Here is a 20,621-nt window from a genome sequence, read left to right on the forward strand (position 1 = left end):
TCAGATTTACAGTGGAGTGTTTTATAACGTTGAGGAAGGAGGCAGTGCTCGGTGTCACGCGGGAGCAATCTTGGTGTATGAGTCTGACTCTTTCCTCTGCCACTGAAACTCTGTCTGACCTGGAGCACAGGCAAGCGATTTTATGTGCTTGTATCTCAAATTACCTAACTATAATTAGGTAGCAATTATAACAACAGTGTTCCTTTTGCCCTAGGGAAGCTTTTCCATGATCCAGGAGCCAGAAATGTGCTGTCGGGCAATCATGGCTAAAAGTGGTGGTGTTTCCGAAGTATTAAATTATAAAACCCTTCAGATTCTGTGTGCATAGCAATGCTGTAGGTTAAGCTGAAAGGAGGTCAAAAGTCCAATGTTTACCTTTCATCTGTGGCCCTGCTGACAGTTCTTTTAATCTAGGGGAAGGCAAAAATAAAGCTTTGTGTATCTGTAACCAAATGTAACAACAATACCTATATATTACTCTACAGCTTGAGTTCTAGAGTGAATCTTAAGGAAATCAATGAGTGGGCTGATCAAGGAACTGAAGACAGAATAAGTTTATCAATGCTGTATAAAATAAAAGCTATGGTCTGCTGAAATAACAAGTCAATGGTATGACCTGCAGCATTGTAGGGGAATTCAGCAGCTGCAAAATGAATATGATTAACATTGCTGAAAACATTTCTTCTACTAGGGCTTGGCTCATCATATCAACCTGCAGGTTAGACACCCAAAATTATTTTTTTTAACTTTTAAGGAAATAAATCCATTAATTCCAAGGTGCTGGAAGTGGGGTCACCAAGAGGCCAATAGATAAGAATCCTACCCCAAATTCATAGTGTTTATAAGCCTTCAATTCCAGATGAAATAGGAGATAGGATAGTATGTCTACAGATGACGCTTGATTTAAAAATGCTTTCAAAATGCTTAATGACATCACAATGTACTCTGACCTCCCTGAGATTTGACCCCTTTACCCACAGGCATATGAAAAGTGTGATCCAGGGATCACAGGATGCTCTACCTGTGGCAGAAATATGAATGAAAGAGGAGTGGTTGAAAAGTTATTGGTGGGAAATGGACATGATAATGTTTTAAGGCCAGGTTCCTTGTTTAAATGTTTAAAAAAACAGAAACAAAACTAGGCTAATAAAGAATGTTTGGAATAAACTAGCATGGCATAGACTTAGTATTTGGATACTTGCCAGGTTCTTATAGCCTGGATTGTCCACTGTTGGAAACAGGATGCTGGGCTTGATGGACCCTTGGTCTGACCCAGTATGGCATGTTCTTATGTAAGACTGTCACTGACCTACCAGACTAGCCTCTTATTTCTTTTTTATTTTTTTAAATTGACATTTTAGTTTTTGTTTCCAAACTTTTTTTCAATTTAGTTTTAGTTAACTAAAGTCATATTATTACTTTGTAACAAGCTTGTACCATTTCATCCTGTTAATTATATGGTATTTTCTGATAGCACCAGTTTCAGATCCAGAATTTTGTTGAAGTTGAAGATTCGGAAGCAGTTTTGTATTATCTTGAGAAATGTCATATCTACTCTTAATTGTTAGTTAAGATGGCATGCATAAGCTTGTTTGACAAAATAGTTTGGTACTCGTTCTTATATTTGGTATTGCATGCAACATAAATATTTTAATTAATTGATTGCACTGTAATTACTATTTAGACACATTACTATTTGATTTTACATGTTCCTTGCAGTTTAAAGGACATTACCCAGTCTGAAGATGTGAAACCTAAGCTACAATGCATCATGTCCAATCCTTCCTTTTCGATGGTGACAGTCCAGTGTGAAGATAGTGGAATAATGTGGGAAACCAGCTCAAGTAGATGTTCTACACCGTGGGCCTCAGAAGCTAGTACTACATCTGATGTGTATAGTATGGAAAGTTCATCTGTAGGCTCACCTCCAGGAAAAGTTGTTTTTATCATGGATGAAGATAAAATTCGCAGGAAGAAAGTTCTGAAATCCTCGGATCGTGCATTACTGTCCTCACGTGTGAAGGGAGGTTTGAGCCACAGAGAGCCTGAATTTTCTGATATTAAATTGGAGGAATCAAAAACGGCAGACAGAACAGAAGATTCAGGATGTACTCATGATGTTACAGAAAAAACAGTGTCAGAAAGTCCAGAAGTACCTCCACATTTTATCTGGAAAAGTGGTGATGATGATGATCCAGTTTTTCCATCCCAAGTGAAAAGAGATCAAGAAGCAGAAATGCAAAGCTCCCTAAACCAAAGCCCTTCTTCACCATGTTTACAACAGCCTGGACATTTTGACAATGAAAAAGATGCTACTATCAGCCATACTACACAACCCGACCTAATTAATGTTGAATCTAATGAGATGTCCAGACATTGTATATCACCCCTTGATATAACAGCGAGAAATGAAGCTTTATCTTATGAGGCATCACACTTAATCACAGAGCACTCAAATGCTATTTCATCATCTTCTGTTGATGAAGCAACAAAGCAAGAAATTCATCCTTTATCACCTATGTCAGTAAATCTGGTGTCTGAAGAGGCACAAACTATTCCATATGTGACTGGGGAAGCAACGAATCAAGACATTCAAGCATGTTTGCCAGCCTCTGCAAAGTTTTCAGAAGAATCAAAACCTTTATTGCATCCAACTGATGACATAGAGAAGCAAGAAATTATAGCATATGCCCCAGTGACAACAAAGTTTGTGCCAAAAGAGTCAAAGCCTATAGTGGAATCACTTACTGAGAAATCAAATGAACATGAAATGCATCTTCCTTTTCCTATGATTGCAGACTTGGAGTTGGGTAATTCTGAATGTATTTTCTCAGATTCTGGAGAAGAGACCCAAGACATTCCATTTTCTTTAGCTGATATTGTGACCCTGATGCTTGAACGGAAAAAATCTGTTCCATCATATCATATGGATAAAGCAGAGATACAAGACACCAGAGTTTTACCAGTTATGACAGAATTTATGCCAGAAGAGTCTGAATGTCTGTCGTCATATCTCACCAAGGAAGCAAAGAAGCTGGACACTTGTATTTATTCACCAGTCACAGCAAAGATGAAGTCAGATCAAATGGATAAAGCAAACAAACAAGAATCCATAGTTTATTTACCAGTTACATCAGAATTTATGCCAGAAGAGTCTGAGTGTCTGTCATCTTATCTCACCACGGAAGCAAAAAAGCTGGACACTCATCTTTATTCACCAGTCACAGCAAAGCTGATATCAGATCGATCAAAATCTATTTCCATGTTTGCTATGGATGAAGCAGAAAAAGCAAGTCAATCGACTTCACCTGAAATGACAATTTTGGCATCGGAAAAATCTTGTGATCATATCTACGAATTGGGAAAACAAGAAATTCAACATTATTCATCCAGGATGGCAAACTCATTAATAGATAAGCCAGGTATTCTTTCAAGTAATAATTGTCATGAAGCACAAATTCACAAAATTAATGTTTCTGTACCAGATTTGCCTTTGATACCTAGTTTAGGATCAAGTCAGCCTTCTAATAATGTACAGAATGAGCTAATTAATGATGGTAGTGAACAAACTATCTCTTCGTCTGTCTCAGATAAAGCAGTATGTAACCCATTTTCAGAAAATATTCAAATACAAAATGTTGATGAAATCACAAAGCCAAAGGAAATGCTGAATAAACCAAAGAAACCAAACATTGGTCAATTGCAGGAGCCTGGGAAAATACTTGAAGGTGCAAATGATCCTGAATCTCAAACAAATGTGTTCAGTATTGTTTCTGAAGGTTATGAGATATTAAATATCCTTGCTCCTCCACAAATTTCTTCAGTGGATCAAGAAGAATGCAAACATATGCAAGATAAATTAGAATACTTAGAAGAAAACCCCATATTCAAAGCAAAACTGTTACGGAGTGCAGGTGATACAGTTTCTAATCATGAATCTGAAGTAAACGCTTTAGACAAGAAGAAGGATGACACTGAACAAAAAGAGCCATTGAAAGAAAATGATACTGAAAATAAAGAAGTCATTCCAGCAGAAATTAATTGTAAAATTTTGAAAAGTCAGAAAAGTAGTAATGATATGGACTACTTTGAAAAGTACACTTTAATTGATGATAATGTTCCAACTGAGACAAGCATAAAAAAATTTCCAGCTGGACAAGATTTAGTTAGTGTTCTAAATGAAAACCCAGAGAAGAAGACAGAAGAATGTATTTCTTTGACTGACAGTCCTGATTTTAGTATGTTGGAAGCTGACTATTACAATTTTGAAGAAGCATTTTATGGAACCACAAAGGAGAATGATTTACCATCCCCTATCAGCTCTCGTAAGGTTTTAAGGGGTCAAAAGTCTTTTAACAGTGAGACTAAAACAGACATAACTATACCAAATAAAAATGTAAAGCCACTAGGTACGCCCTTATTTAGCACTGAAGAAGGAGTACTGTCACGTTCCATGTTCTTTCCTATAAATATTAAATACATTAACCCAGAGCTTCTGGAAGAACCACCTGCTTTGGCATTTTTATATAAAGATCTCTATGAAGATGCAACAGGAGATACAAAGAAAAAAGACAGTGAGCAGTCTGATGAAGAAAGTATGGATTCTGAAACGTCTCTTCCCAACAGAAGTTCTGATACAGATGATGGAACTGGAATATATTTTGAAAAATACATTCTAAAAGATGAAATTCCATTTGATGTAACAGAATCTAAACAAATTGTGAAAGATATGTCTGACCAGCAAGATGATCCAGTGCAGCTTAAGGCAACAGAAGTTTTAAGTGAAGAACTGCCTGACACTGTTTCCAAGGGTATCACGGATTTGCATAAAGAAAACGAGCAGCAATCTTTACGTGCCCAAGAAGAACGAACTGTCAGGGGTCAAAAAGTGTCAGATCTACAAACTGAAGAGGAAAATATCAGTTTGTCTGTAAGGAGCAAACTTTGCGCTGCTGATCAAGTTGAAGTGATCACTTATGAAACACATGTTTCTGGCAAAGACGAGTTGACTGATTTTGGTCCAGGAAATGATATTCCTGAACATAGACTAGAAGAAAGCAACTTTACAGAAGAAGAAAGGGAATCATCAGTGCAGACAACTTGTCCAGATTCCAATCAAGTACTAGATCACAAGGTAACCACATATCGAGAACAAGAATTTGGCAGCAGAGAAACATATCGTCAAGATAAGTCAGATGATATTATTTGTAGCCAAGAAATTAAAAAGGACAGCAAGCAATGTGAACCTTTTAAAACATCTGATAAACTACAAGATTCAGTGACTTTTGTACCTTTCAGGAGAATATCTAGTGATATAAATAAAGATATTCAATATGCTGACAACGGTCTTGAGAAGGATCTTACACAGGGCCCTATCTTGCAACAGATGTCAGAAATAGAAAAAGATGCGATAAGCAAGTTTTCTCAACCTGAAAAAAATGAGTCATTGGAAGCAGGTGGTGTAGTGAATTTAGACCAAGAGGTTCAGGAAAGTACTGATGGCAAAATGATAGTTGCAGAGCATTTTCAACAAAAAGTGGAAGATGCTAAAAAAAGAGATGATGAAAATGTTGCTGGTTCCCAAAGTGTGCAGCTGAAAAAGAGTGCAGATAAATCTACTCAAAGTCCTGATTTCTTTGAGAAAGAACAAATGGTAACAATGAATAATAACATGTATAGACTAGATGCTACAAAATTAATTACAGAAGATGAAGCCTTGCGAAATGTATTAAAAAATAAGTCTGAATTTTCAACACTTGAAATTCAGTCCAATAACACGATTGATAACCTAGATTCACAAAATTCTGCTTGTGACATGGGTGACCTTCAGGAGCAGTTAGAAACCAAAAAGGAGCAAGACTTTACCTATGGTGAAAAAAACTGCTGACTTGCTAGTCTCCAATGTTATTACTCATGATGAACTATTACAGGATGAAATGCTCTCTGACTGTACGCAAGACGGGTTTGTGCTTTCTGAGGACAGAGAGTCTTCTGAGCGTGCTAGTGAAGGGACTTATGAATTTGTCAGTGATGCAGAGCTTCATGTTTCTGCGGATCAGGAACAAGAAAATTCTGATTTTGAGATAATAGACCCTGAAATGGTAACAACGGAATTGTCTGACGATAAGTACTCTGAAAAAGAATTGAAAAAGCCTCACGTCAATACTTACTGCTACACATGCAGATGCCCAATCTCTGCCATTGACAAGATTTTTGGTGTGCATAAAGACCATGACGTGATACCACTGGATAGTGCTGTTGCTGAGATGACGGTAAGAATTTCTATGAATATTTTTATAATTGATCACAAACATATATTTGGAAAAAAAATGTTTGTTAGCCTTTATAAAAGTAAAGTAAAGTAAATTCCTCAAAGTGAAGTCTTATGATTGATAACAAAATGGACCTTTCTCTATCTGGTGTAAGCTTTTATTTATGGAATTTAATTTCAGTATTCTTTGAAAGGAAAAAGCAATGGAGACGAGTACACAATATAAAGTATATTCTGGTTGGTGGAATGGGTACTTGTGCACCTGTTGTAAAAGGTTAACAAAAGGGAACTCGGAGTAAGGGTATGGTGGCCAAGGGCATGGCTGACCAGCATGGGTTTGAATATCTAGAGTGGAGCAAAGCAGCAAGGACATGAAGGACTCGTATAGCTGGCTTACAGGTGAGATTCATTCCTGTATGTGGGAAAACACTACCCCAGCCCATCCCCCACCAATCTCACTCTCCCTCCCTTCCTCCACTCCCCAAACCCAGCTCAACTTCACCAGTCTGTCTACCCTGCAGTTTATCCCCTCACACTTCCCGTCATGGCTGCCTCCAGCCCTCCTGGGCTGATTCTCCCTTTGGGCCTGCCACCATCACTACTGCCTCTGGTTCTAGACCGCCTGAGTATGTAATGCTGGCTTCAGGGAGTGGGGGATGTTTTAAGTCTGGCAAGCACCATGCCCGCCAACCTCTCCCAAAAGATCCCAGTGTAATGAAAATGGCATTTGGTACATTTTAAATAGTAGAGCAGAGCACTTGTTAGGTATTACACAAATAGTTTTAAATAAAAATTGTACAAAAATATATGTTTAATGCAGCAAGGTGTCATATATTCAGATAACTATGCTGAAAATAAAGTGTTTGCCAACCATTTGTGGGCTGAATTCTTTCTCATCACAGGGTTTGCAGTCTTTCCCCTAGTCTGTCCTTTTTATCTTTCTATCTGTGTCTTTCCTTTGTTCTCCATTTCTTCTTCCCCTTCAGCATTTTCTCTCTAATCTCACTTCTAAACTTCCTCTTCTCTATGGCGTCTCTCTGCTTTCTAACATTCTCTTCACTTCTCCCCATTTTGCCTGTCTCTTCTTCATCTCACACCTTTCCATCTCTCTTCTCAGGCTCTAACTCTGCCCCTCTATCTTTCCCTCTCCTGTTCCTTCTTTTCCCTCTTGTGTTCTGTCGCTTTCAACCTCTTTAGCCTAGTGGTTAGTGCAGCAGGCCGAGAACCAGAGAATCCCGCTGCTGCGCCTTGTGACCTTGGGCAAGTCTCTTCATCCTCCATTACCTCAGGTAACAACTTAGACTATAAGCCTTCTGAGGTATAAAGATACCTACAGTACCTGAATGTAACTCTTCATCAATTTTGGATTTGTAAAGGAGAGTTATTAATTATCTAAAATCCAAATCATTTCCTACCCTCTCCCCGTCTCTCCCCTCCTTGATCTCTTCCTGTCTCTGATTCTCAGCCTTATATTTGAAATGCCTTTCAGTCCTTCATCTCCCTCCCATTCTCCATCTTCACCTCTCCACGAACCCCTTCCTCTATTTTTCCCTTTTCACCCTTCTCCTCTTCATCCCATTTTTCCCATCTCCATTTTCCACAGTTCCTTTTCTCTATCTCTATGACAGCATCCTCTCCTTCTTCCCCAGGCATCCATCTCTTTCAGTGACGTCCTCCCCTCCCTAACCCCTTACCCCCATACAACTCTCCCTCTCTGTGACTCTGTCCTTATTTAAGATACTTCCAGAACAGAGGAACTAGCAGGCGCAAACAGATTACACAGCTGACAGTGTGCACCATGGGACATTAAAAGGGCTCATACATGCTCGCCATTCCTGTGCTGGTCCCACTGCCTCCTTTACTCACAGTTTTGAACCGTGAAACTCGGCCTGAGTTGGGCGATTTTTTAACACGTCTCTGCTTAATAAACATTTGGAAAAAGATCAGGCATCTATTGTTTGTGTTTACCTTGCAACCTACACAGGCCTAACCTTCAGCCAGGGCTATCACCCACCACCACCCCCACACCCACACCCCTCAGTCTTCTCCCCTGCCCCAGTTCCCCCTCATTTTGAGCTTTGATTGTAGCTTTTGTTTTATAGCTGCATTTATACTGTAAATATAGATATAGATACAGTCACAAAAAAATAGGAAGAATAAATCACTAATTCAAGTGTTCAAGTATAGAAAATATACACACAAATACTGGGAATACTAATGAACTAATTTTAGAAGAAAAGAGGCTCCCTATCAGAAAGTTATTGGAGGAGGAAGGCTGAGGTTTTGTGTCTGTATATAAAGTCTGAGTGTTCAGCAAGTTCCAAACAGTATGACAAGACAGTACCACACAGAAATGTTTTCCTAACAAAGCAGATTATTATGGGTCTCTGATAGAATGTACTGTTTTCCTCCTGAAGAAGCCATCTTGTGATGAAACAAAGTCCTTTGTTGGGGAGCAGGGAGATCTAAAGTGCCACTGTATATCAACAGAGTCTACAATTCGGGGAACCGGGGAGAACCTGCCCGTTTCAAAATATTGTTCTCTAACGAGCCATTGGATATCAACTGATTTTACAATTTGTATAATTGATAAAAATGTCAAATAAATAAATTGATATTTTTCACCATTGTGTACCATTTGGCAGGACAGTATAAAGAGATTGCCTATTTTGGGGACTGGATATGAGACACTTCTAAAAAGAATAAGTATTATATTGAATTTCTGGAAGTGTAAGATATATATGTACTTTTTTGTAACTCATCCTTGAGGTACGAGGAAGGTACCTTCTTTCATAAAGTAGTAAATATTGTTACTTTTGTATATTTCTTAGAAAACTGTTTAACATATGTTTAAATAAAATAATCTTGTATGAAGTTTCTTCTAAATTACTTCATGAGTGTTCCCAGCATTTGTGTGTGTGTATATAGGTAGATAGATAGATACAGTTTAACATAGAAAAGGCAGCAGAAAGGGACCAATGGTCCATCCAGTCTGCCCAGCAAGCTTCCTATGGAAGAATCTACCATGCCGTGCCATGCAGGTTACCCTCATATATCAGTCAGTTTTGCTTGACGTGCTTTGCTTATGGACTTGGCAATAGAAGCTGTCCTGGGTTTTTTCTTTAATGCCTGCGCATCAGTAACCCAGACTGTAAAAAAAAAAAAAAAAAGTCATGGCTCATGTTAGTTGTCTCTGAATCCCAGTTCCTCTTTCCTTCCACCTCCACCCCTATCCTTTGAATGATGTTACAGTTGCAAGAGTAATGTCACAGGTTTTGAGAACCTGGAGAGTGTTTTCTTTTTATATAATTATTAAGAACCCAAAGTAATGCAACCAAGTGTGATTTTTATTATAAAATAAAAGTACGAGCCCAACTTTTAAACCTATCTGTAGTACAACATTGGGCTGTGTAAGTGGGCATGCAGTGGGAGCTGCACAGTTTCTAAAATACCATGCATTTCTGAAAGCATGCACATATGTTTCAGTACGCACGTATGTTTCCAATGCAAGAAACCACATACTTTTTCTATCTATTTTATAAACATTCACACATACTTTTAAATGTGAAATAATCATGATACTGTACAATAAATCATCAAGGCAGGTATTTTATAATATATGCACATATAGAGCCAAATTTTAAAAGGTGCGTGCGGGCGTAGATTTGTTCGCGCGACCCGGTGCAAACAAATCTACGCCCAATTTTATAACATGCGCGCGCTGCCATGCGCATGTTATAAAATCCAGGGTCGGCGCGTGCAAGGGGGGTGCACAATTGTGCAACTTGCGCGCGCCGAGCCACACAGCCTTCCTCTGTTCCCTCCAAGGCCGCTCCGAAATCGGAGCGGTCTCAGAGGGAACTTTCCTTCCGCCTCCCCCTACCGTCTCCTCCCTTCCCCTACCTAACCCACACCTCAGCCCTACCTAGAACCCCCTTACCTTTGTCGGGTATGTTGCGCCTGCCACATGGCAGGAGTAGCTTACGCGCGCCGGCCGATGGCCGACCCACGATCCCAGACACAGCGGCAAATGGCCACTGTGCCTGGAGGCTCCAGCCACGTCCCGCCCCTTTTTGCAAGCCCCAGGACATAAAATAGGCTCGGCGCGCACAGGGGCAGATTTTCTCAGGTTATGCATGTAGCCTTTGAAAATCTGCCCCATACTGTTTTGTATAAACTTGCATATATACTTAGAATCGCCAGTTCACCCAATCTTTTTCTAGAGCCTCTAGTACTTCATACTAAACCCCCACCATTTTTTAAACTCTTTTTATATAAAAGTTTTCCAGCATACAATACCAAAATACTCTTCAGCAACAGCCCAAAATTGTGAATATAAAAGAGAAAACATGCTTCAGTTAACAGCCAAACTGTGTGTACAGCAAAAGAAGAAAAGAGAGGATGTTCCATAAAGAGGAGAAGCAAGAAATATAGCCCAGAAGAACATAGCATATATAAATCCAATCATGTAAAATTCAAATGGCTACGGTTTATGTAAGACCTTAAAACTGTTTTTGACATGATGTTGTCGGGCTTTCGCCGATGCTCCCAGTCACCCCTGGATTATGTCCATCACAGACCCTCACGAGGAAGGTATCCTGTGCCTGGGGCATGGCATGGCATCAGGGGGTGTCACTTTTGTGCCCAGATGACCTCTAAGGGTTGCCAAGCATGCCTGGATAAAATGGACAAGCTGTTTGACCCCAGGAAGTCCAATCCCTCGATCTCTGCATGAGGGGCATCAATGTCTTTGGGGAAAGGGGAACCGGTGGCTACCAGTTCCCGAGCTTTCTTCTCCACAGCCGGGTCCCCAGGTCGAGTTGGGTGCTGGGGACCGGACTGCATTTATTTCTTCTCATTCCAGGTCTGGATCATCACCATCTCCCTCGGCACCGGGGAAAGACCAGGTCAAGCACCATGGGAAGTCTAGGAAACACTGTTATTGGTCTCCATCTTCGCACGAGACTAAGCTCAGGAAAGCACTAGCACTGGCTGTGATGCCCTCCAAGTAGCCCCGGACCAAGGAGGCATTGCCCTCCATTGAGGCCAAGGGCCCGAGGAGATCCCCACCGATTCTGGTGCTGGATATCTGTCTCCCGTACTGGATAAGGTTTTCATGGGTAATGATTCAGATGGACTAAACCAAATCACGGTGAACCTAAAAGATGTGGTAGACCTGATTGACAAACTGAAGAGTAGTAAATCACCTGGACCGGATGCTATACACCCCAGAGTTCTGAAGGAACTAAAAAATGAAATTTCAGACCTATTAGTAAACATGGGTGTAGCTTGCTTATTGCGGCGGTTACTACCTCTAACTAATTAAGCTAGATATTCACTTAGATGCAGTTCCAACACTGCTCTCTACATTAATGGTGGGGGTGGAAGGGAAATAGAACCAAAAGGTTATTAAGAGCCAAGACTAACAGAAGTATGAGAAAAAATAAAATAAAAAGTGCAAAGCTTACTGGGCAGACTGGATGGGCCGTTTGGTCTTCTTCTGCCGTCATTTCTATGTTTCTGTTTTTCTATATCCTTAAAATCATCCATTGTACCTGAGGACTGGAGGATAGCTAAAGTAACCCCAATATTTAAAAAGGGCTCCAGGGGCGATCCGGGAAACTACAGACCGGTTAGCCTGACTTCAGTGCCAGGAAAAATAGTGGAAAGTGTTCTAAACATTGCAACTCCACACCTCAGTCCGTCCAATAAGACTAGCCCAGAGAGGCTCTCTTCAAGCACCCACCATCAAGAACTCCTTCAGTAAAAGAGCTTTATCCGCCTCGGGCCCCAAGCAATGGAACCTGCTCCCTCCTGAACTAAGACTGGAACACTGTCCAATCACCTTTAAGAAGAGACTTAAGACTCTGTTGTTCAAACAAGCCTTCCCATAACTACTCACCTCAGCCTTGGTTCTTATCCGCATCAAGGGGCGGATTTTCATACTCCGCGAATAGGCCTACTTTTGTTTGCGCTCCAGGCGCAAACAAAACTACGCTGGGTTTTAGTAGATACGCGCGGAGCCGCGCGTATCTGCTAAAAACCTGGATCGGCGCACGCAAGGCTATCGATTTTGTATAGCCGGCGCGCGCCGAGCTGCGCAGCCTACCCCCATTCCCTCCGAGGCCGCTCCGAAATCGGAGCGGCCTCGGAGGGAACTTCCTTTTGCCCTCCCCTCACCTTCCCCTCCCTTCCCCTACCTAACCCACCCACCCGGCCCTGTCTAAGCCCCCCCTTACCTTTGTCGGGGGATTTACGCCTCAGCGGGCCTCCTGCGCGCCGGGACGCGACCTGGGGGCGGGTCCGGAGGGCGCGGCCACGCCCCCGGGCCACCCCGGGCCGTAGCCACACCCCCGGGCCCGAAAGCGCCGCGCGGTTCGGGCCCGCCCCCCCGACACGCCCCCTCTGAAAACCCCGGGACTTACGCGAGTCCCGGGGCTCCGCGCGCGCCGGTAGGCCTATGTAAAATAGGCTTACCGGCGCGCAGGGCCCTGCTCGCCTAAATCCGCCCGGTTTTGGGCGGATTTAGGCGAGCAGGGCTCTGAAAATCCGCCCCTATGTGTACACTATCCAACTTGAGGCCTTCTCAGTCCTCCGCTATTTAATTTCCCCGCTTTTCGCCCAAGTTATACAAACCCTATTCTCCATACTTGCCTCACCCATTTTACGTTTTACAGGTTATTTCTACCCTGTTCATTGTTTCTTCCAGGTTATTCTACCCTGTTCATTGTAAAACAAGACTTTGTCTCTGTTATTTTTTGGCTGGTTGTAATGTAAACCGAAGTGATAATTAATCTTGTTAATTGAACCTCGGTATATAAAAGTTATAAATAAATAAATAAAATCATAGAACATATAGAAAGACAGGGTTTAATGGAACAAAGTCAGCATGGCTTTACCCAAGGCAAGTCTTGCCTCACAAATCTGCTTCACATTTTTGAAGGAGTTAATAAACATGTGGATAAAGGTGAACCGGTAGATGTAGTGTACGTGGATTTTCAGAAGGCGTTTGACAAAGTTCCTCATGAGAGGCTTCTAGGAAAAGTAGAAAGTCATGGGATAGGTGGCGATATCCTTTCGTGGATTACAAACTGGCTAAAAGACAGGAAACAGAGAGTAGGATTGAATGGACAATTTTCTCAGTCTAAGGGAGTGGGCAGTGGAGTGCCTCCGGGATCTGTATTGGGACCCTTACTTTTCAATATATTTATAAATGATCTGGAAAGAAATACGACGAGTGAGATAATCAAATTTGCAGATGATACAAAATTGTTCAGAGTAGTTAAATCACAAGGAGATTGTGATAAATTGCAGGAAGACCTTGTGAGACTGGAAAATTGGGCATCAAAATGGCAGATGAAATTTAATGTGGATAAGTGCAAGGTGGTGCATATAGGGAAAAATAACCCATGCTATAATTACACAATGTTAGGTTCCATATTAGGTGCTACAACCCAAGAAAGAGATCTAGGCGTTATAGTGGAAAACACATTGAAATCGTCGGTTCAGTATGCTGCGGCAGTCAAAAAAGCAAACAGAATGTTGGGAATTATTAGAAAGGGAATGGTGAATAAAACAGAAAATGTCATAATGCCTCTATATCGCTCCATGGTGAGACCGCACCTTGAAATACTATGTACAATTCTGGTCCCCGAATCTCAAAAAAGATATAATTGCGATGGAGAAGGTACAGAGAAGGGCTACCAAAATGATAAGGGGAATGGAACAGCTCCCCTGTGAGGAAAGACTAAAGAGGTTAGGACTTTTCAGCTTGAAGAAGAGACGGCTGAGGGGGGGATATGATAGAGGTGTTTAAAATCATGAGAGGTCTAGAACGGGTAGATGTGAATCAGTTATTTACTCTTTTGGATAATAGAAAGACTAGGAGGCACTCCATGAAGTTAGCGTGTGGCACATTTAAAACTAATCGGAGAAAGTTCTTTTTCACTCGGCGCACAATTAAACTCTGGAATTTGTTGCCAGAGGATGTGGTTAGTGCAGTTAGTATAGCTGTGTTTAAAAAAGGATTGGATAAGTTCTTGGAGGAGAAGTCCATTATGTGCTATTAATTGAGTTGACTTAGAAAATAGCCACTGCTATTATTAGCAATGGTAACATGGAATAGACTTATTTTTTGGGTACTTGCCAGGTTCATATGGCCTGGATTGGCCACTGTTGGAAACAGGATGCTGGGCGTGATGGACCCTTAGTCTGACCCAGTATGGCATGGTCTTATGTTCTCCCTCGGGGGTCCAAGTCACGCCTCTTCCTCCTCCGACTGACCTGTCTTTGGCAGCGTTTTGAAAAGGAGTTAGAACGCAGAGTGAGGTTGGTGGTTGACCGAGTCCTACAATGCATCAAGCCGCTGGCCACATTAGGGCTGCCACTGATGCCAGAGCCTACACCATCAGTGCTGACACTGTTGCTGGAGTGCTTGGACTTGCTCCTCAGTGCGCTACTGACGCAGCCGCTGCCGGTGTCCCGGGTGCCTTTGATGCCCTGGAGGGCACCAATGCTGCCTCAGACAGTGTCCATTCCCATTGCCGATTTCTTTGATGAGGGTGGGCTGTCAGGGCTGGTAGCTCCTCTTCTATGGCCATCTTTGCAGCTGGCATTGCCTGAACCCCTACCAGGCCCTTCAAAGCCCTCAGTGTCTCTGATGCCCTCAGTGCCCTTGGGGTCCTCAGTGTCTCTGATGCCCTCAGTGCCCTTGGGGTCCTCGGTGCCCCAGGTGCCCAAGGGCATAGTTTGTGTTCCCCGACCGGTGTCCACAGGTAATCTGAGTAAGGAGGATGCCCCTTACAACCTGTGGGGTGATGATGCATCTGAGTCTTCTTCAGAGGACTCTGAGGACCTGCCCTCTGAGCCGTCTCCTCCAGAGAAGAGGTGTTGATCCCCTCCCGAGGATTTGACATGTGTGGGCCATGGCAGAGTCCATCCCCTTTCAGCTTTGGATGGAGGAGGACTCCAGGCACAAGATGCTGGAGATGTTCTAGTCTGAGGATTCGCCTAAGGAGGTGGTGGCTGTCCCAGTTCGCAACATATTTAGGGACTTGTTTGTCCGGCTCTGGGAATACCTGACCCCTGACCTCCTGACCCCCCCAAGCTGGCCAAAAGTTCCTTTTGGGCCGAACGAGCGTTCCGGCGCAAACCCGCGGGGAATCACGTGACGCCGCGTCACTCCAACGTGGCGCCGACGTCACGTGCTCCTCGCAAAGAATTTCAGAAATGGCGTCCTCACTCCTCGCTGGATCACCAGGGAGTTGTGGTAAGTCTTTGGGGGGGGATTTAGGAAGGTGAGGGGTTTAAATTTTTATTTTGGATCAACAATCGCGATTTCCAACTTATTCAACATAGCTATGTTGAATAAGTTGGAAATCCGATCGTTTATGTCTCATCACTTTTTTAAGTTAAAAAAAAAAAAAAAAAAGTAGCGTTTTACATTTATGTTCAATACGAATGCACACCCCTACTATATTGGTTGCGTGGCCCTCCTCTTGGCTACAAGATAAGAAATCATATCCCCTCATAACGCCGCCTTGGAGATCTCCAAAATCAGTATTGGTGAATCTTGATGTGCACTATTGTTAGTCACAAAATTATCCCACTGCTTAATTAAATATTCCCGGAATGTCTGATCATTATACAAATCCCTTGGGAACCGCCAGGCTGGACCAGAACCAATGGGATGGAAACCATCTAAATCTATCCACACTAGCACATGATTTGAAAAAATAAGAGGGCCAATTTTTAAAGCCAAAACTCTAGAGAAGGCCTCACGTTTCACAAGAAGATAATCAATTTGGGATTGTGTATTGTGAGCCCTTGACACATGTAAACTCTTCTTCTAAAGGAAGGAAGTGCTCTCCATGCATCCACTAGATCCAAACTGTGGCACAAATAGTTTATTTCCTCCCAGCAGATTTCAGTGGGCCCATCATTGCAGGAGAACGATCCAGCTGATTATTTAGACACAATTAAAATCCCCTCCCACCAGCATAATATCTTTGCTATAAGATATGAATAAAAAAACATACAAAAAGGGAGTGCTCGTGGTTATTGGGGGCATAAACATTGCAAAACACTATGGGCTTTCCAAATAAGATACCTTCCACCATGAGGTATCACTCCTCTCTATCAGCAATTAACTTTGTGTCTTGGAAAGGCACCATCTTCCCAATGAGAAGAGCCACTCCTGCTTTTCTTGTGCCTGACTGTGCTGAATACATGTTCCCTACCACTGTTTCCACAATTTCTGATGTTCAGCCACATCTAAGTTGTTTCCTGAATCACTGCCTCTTGAGCGCTCCCCCCCCCCCCATCTTTATTAATCTTGTAAAACTTTATATCTTTTAGTTACTGAACCAATACCCCCCACATTCCAAGCCACACATCTAACCCTAGCCATGATCATTGGCTAGGACAAAATCATGATCATTTTTCTGGACAAAATTCCTCTGGTGCTCCCCTATCCTTTGTTGTCCGTCCCCCCCCCTTCCTAATCTCTTCCCTCCCAAACCCCTCCCTGTCCATCCCTTTCCTCCTTCCACCAAAAACATCCAAACTCACTCAAACATGAGCTAAAGGAAATGTGTTTCATTTGTGTGGGGGTCCCACTCCCCACTATCCCATGCACTCCCATCTAAAGTACAGAACAGAATATCACTTCCCCGCTAGCAACAATAAAAGCTGATACATGGACAAAATTATGTCAGTCTATAACCATACTGTCCTTTATTTTAGGAAGAAAAAAAATCTCTCTCATAATCATAAGAACGAAGCTTCTAAAAGGGCACAAAAAACCAAGAAATTATTTCTTGATTTGGGGCACTATATCCATCACAGAAATGTTGCTTCTGGGCTTTCACCTGGCTTCCTCCTCAAGCCATAATTTATCTCTCTTGTGCTTTTCTACCTGTGCATTAAAAAATTCCTCCGCTTCCATTGATGTCTCAAAAAGATGAGTAGCATTATCAGTCTTGCCAGAAACTGGAGGACAAATCATACCCGATGCTGCACCAATGTGGAACAGATTGGGGCAAAGGCTTTTCGCTTTGAAGAAACTGCTGCTGAATAATCAGCGAACACCAAGATCTTCTTCCCCTCATATTCCAGCGATCTCGTATGCCAGTACTGCCTCAAGATTTCTTCTGTGTGGTGAAAATGTAAAAATTTTGCAATCACTGGTCTGGGCCTTCCCTGGCCAGTATCACGCACTCCCAGATGATGCACCCTTTCTTTCTTGAAGAACGCCACATGTTCCGGAGAGACCCATTGCTGACAGCAGCCAGGATTCAGTGTCTCCTGATCTATGAATCTAAGATTGCTCCTACGTGAGCGGTTCTCCAGGTCCTCTATTTTTAGCTCGAGACTTCACCGCCTCTGCTCGAACTGCCGCCATGTCCTGCCTAAAGTCAGCACTCGCTCATCCACCCCTGTCAGGTGCACCTCAACCTCAGTCAAGTGCTCCGAGTTATCTTTCAGCAGAGTATGTAATTCATTGAAATGGGCTTGAATGTTTTTTAATTTTTCATCCATTGCATTAAGAATTAACGATGCCACCACTCCAATTTCACCCCTGTCCGTTGCCGGGGATGGAGAGTTACTAAAATTATCCACAATCTTGCCTACCACTGCCTTGCCCTTCTCGTTGCATATCAGTTTCACTGCCATTGAAGCTTCCAATACTGTCTAAGATAGCTCCAAATAGGTCTCTTCCCACTTTACTGTCGGCAAAGATTTTTATAATTCTGCCTTTTACAGCCTGAAGGTCAGATGTGTTGTGATACAGGTTCATGTTCTCACGCTCTCACCACATCATATGACCTCCTCAAGAATTCTTTAAAAAATCAATGAGATATCTATCCAGGCCAGGACACTTCCCGCCCAGAAATACTTTGACTGATGCCTGAATTTCAAGCAAGGAGTTGGGAACAGCTGTTCTTTCTGAGCATCTTGAAGTGTAGGCAGGTCTATGTGTCTCAAAAACCCTCCGACATCCTTACTAACCATAACTAAATCTTTATAAAGATCAGAAAAGTACTGAACAAAGGAGCGTTCCAATTCCAAAGGGTCAGAATGCTATCAGCAGATTGTTTCTAATAGTAAGTGTTACGCCCGTTGTTCTCAGATGACTGCGACCACTGTTGCTCACCTTATGCCTTCCTGCATCAACTCCTCTGGGGAGATTGGTGGTCTCCGCCAGCTATCGCCGGCCTGCACGCCCTAGTTCCCAGGCCTTCCCGCATGGCACGGATACCTCGACCGCCATCTTGCCCTGGGAGTTCCTTAGGCGTGCACACTCTCAAGACAGTCTTATCCATGTCATGGCGGGAACCTCGGGGGCGTCCCCCCCGGATGACGTCATTTCTCATGGATGTTTAAGCTGGCTGGCCCTGCCTGCTTACGACTTGGCAACGAGTTTCCTCATTGCTGAATCTGCTCTCTCTGGACCTGCATTCCAGCTCCTGCTTCCTTGACGAGAGACACTCTGGGTACCCGCTTCTTGGGGGCCCTACCTTGTCTCTGGCTATCCGCTCCTCAGAAGGCCTTGCCTCTTGGACTGTTCCTTGCCCTGTTCTCCGGGGCTTCCTCTGGAACTTCGCTCTACTACAGTTAGTACCCCACTCTGTGGACCATTGCTGTACCAACGCTACTGTGGACCCTCATCGGTGTACCCCGCTCTGCGGACCATTACCATACCAACGCTACTGCGGACCCTCATCGGTGTACCCTGCTCTGCTGACCATTGCTGTGCCAACGCTACTGAGGAATCCTCACCGATGTACCCTGCTCTAAGGACCATCACCGTTCATCTCTACAGAGGACTACTCCGTGGGTATACCCCACTGCACAGACCCGTGGAAGATTTCTTGGTTTTACGAACTATTACAGGTCGTTCATCCAACACTATTCAACACTGACCGCCCCACTCACAACCATGACTCGTAAGGGGGCAAGCCCCTCTCAGTGGTCTCCCGAAGCTGTGACCGCCTTCCAGGAGCTCAAGGAAGCGTTCTTACAAGAGCCATTCTTGTGTCATACCGACCCTCGATGACCCTTCATCGTCGAAGTTGACACTTCTGTTGTCAGTGTCGGCGCAGTGCTCAGCCAGCATTCGGCCAATCACACCTTGCACCCATGCTCAATCTTCTCCCGACGCTTTTCCCCAGCTGAGTGTAATTATGGGATCAGGGACAAAGAATTGCTGGCAATTAAACTGGCTTTCGAGGAGTGGCATCCCTGGCTTGAGGGAGCGCAGCACTAGATCATGGTGTATACTGACCACAAGAACTTCGAGTACCTCCACCACACACAACACCTCAATCACAGGCAGACCTGTTGGTCTCTCTTTTTTACTCGGTTCAATTTCCTCCTACGATACCGGCCAGCCAATAAGAACACTTGAGCTGATGCATTCTCTCGTTCGTTCACCACAGAAGATGTTCCGGATGTGCCGCGACACATCATTGACCCAACTAAAATTCTCCTGTCCACCATGCTCACAGTGCCATCTGGGAAGAGCTGCGACCACTGTGAAAGAAAATCCGCTGCTGGGTACATGATTCCTTGTTGGCAGGTCACCCCAGACAAGCTAGAACTCTTTCCACTCTCCAAAGATTCTACTGGTGGCCGACCATGAAGAAAGACGCTCAAGCATATGTAGAATCATGTCCCACCTGTGCTCATCAGAAGCCTCTGGCGGGCCGTCCTTGGGGTCTCTTACAACCCCTTTCTGCACCCAGTGAGCCATGGACCCATATAGCCACAGATTTCATTGTGGACCTCCCTGCTTCCTCTGGCAACAATACCATTTGGGTTACTGTGGACCGGTTTTCAAAGATGGCTCACTTTGTGGCGCTACCTGGTCTTCCTTCAGCCCCGGAGTTGGCGAAATTGTTCATTCGCCACATCTTTCGCCTTCACGGACTTCCAAGACACATCCTCTCAGATCGGGGTGTACAGTTTACTGCCAGATTCTGGAGGTCACTATGTAAAAAGTTTGATATTGCCCTGGACCTCACATCAGCCTATCACCCACAGGCTAAATAGCAGACAGAGAGGACAAACTGAACCCTGAAACAATCTCTTTGGGCGTACGTGAATTCTCGGAAGAATGACTGGTCCGACTTACTACCCTGGGCTGAGTTCACCTTAAACTCCCACCAGTCTGCATCTACAGGGTCTTCACCCTTCCAAGTAGTATATGGACACCAGCCTCTGCCTCCTCTTCCACTACCTCTGTCTGTATCTTCTCCAGTGGCACAGGCTACAGCACAAGAGTTACATCAAATATGGGACCACACCAAACAGCTTCTTCAACAAGCCGCTTAGAAGTCAAAGAAGTTCT

The 20,621-nt window shown here is 43.4% G+C and overlaps 1 protein-coding gene across 1 annotated transcript in view; it reads left to right on the forward strand.

The window, feature by feature from the left end:
* Nucleotides 1-20,621, forward strand: part of CMYA5 (cardiomyopathy associated 5) — a 165,266-nt gene that overhangs the window by 29,652 nt on the left and 114,993 nt on the right. Inside the window, 2 exon segments of the mRNA XM_029575603.1 lie at nt 1,720-5,885; nt 5,887-6,272. Coding sequence (XP_029431463.1) covers nt 1,720-5,885; nt 5,887-6,272 — 4,552 coding nt within the window.

The sequence above is a fragment of the Rhinatrema bivittatum genome, chromosome 1, assembly GCF_901001135.1.
Source record: "Rhinatrema bivittatum chromosome 1, aRhiBiv1.1, whole genome shotgun sequence".
NCBI lineage: Eukaryota > Metazoa > Chordata > Amphibia > Gymnophiona > Rhinatrematidae > Rhinatrema > Rhinatrema bivittatum.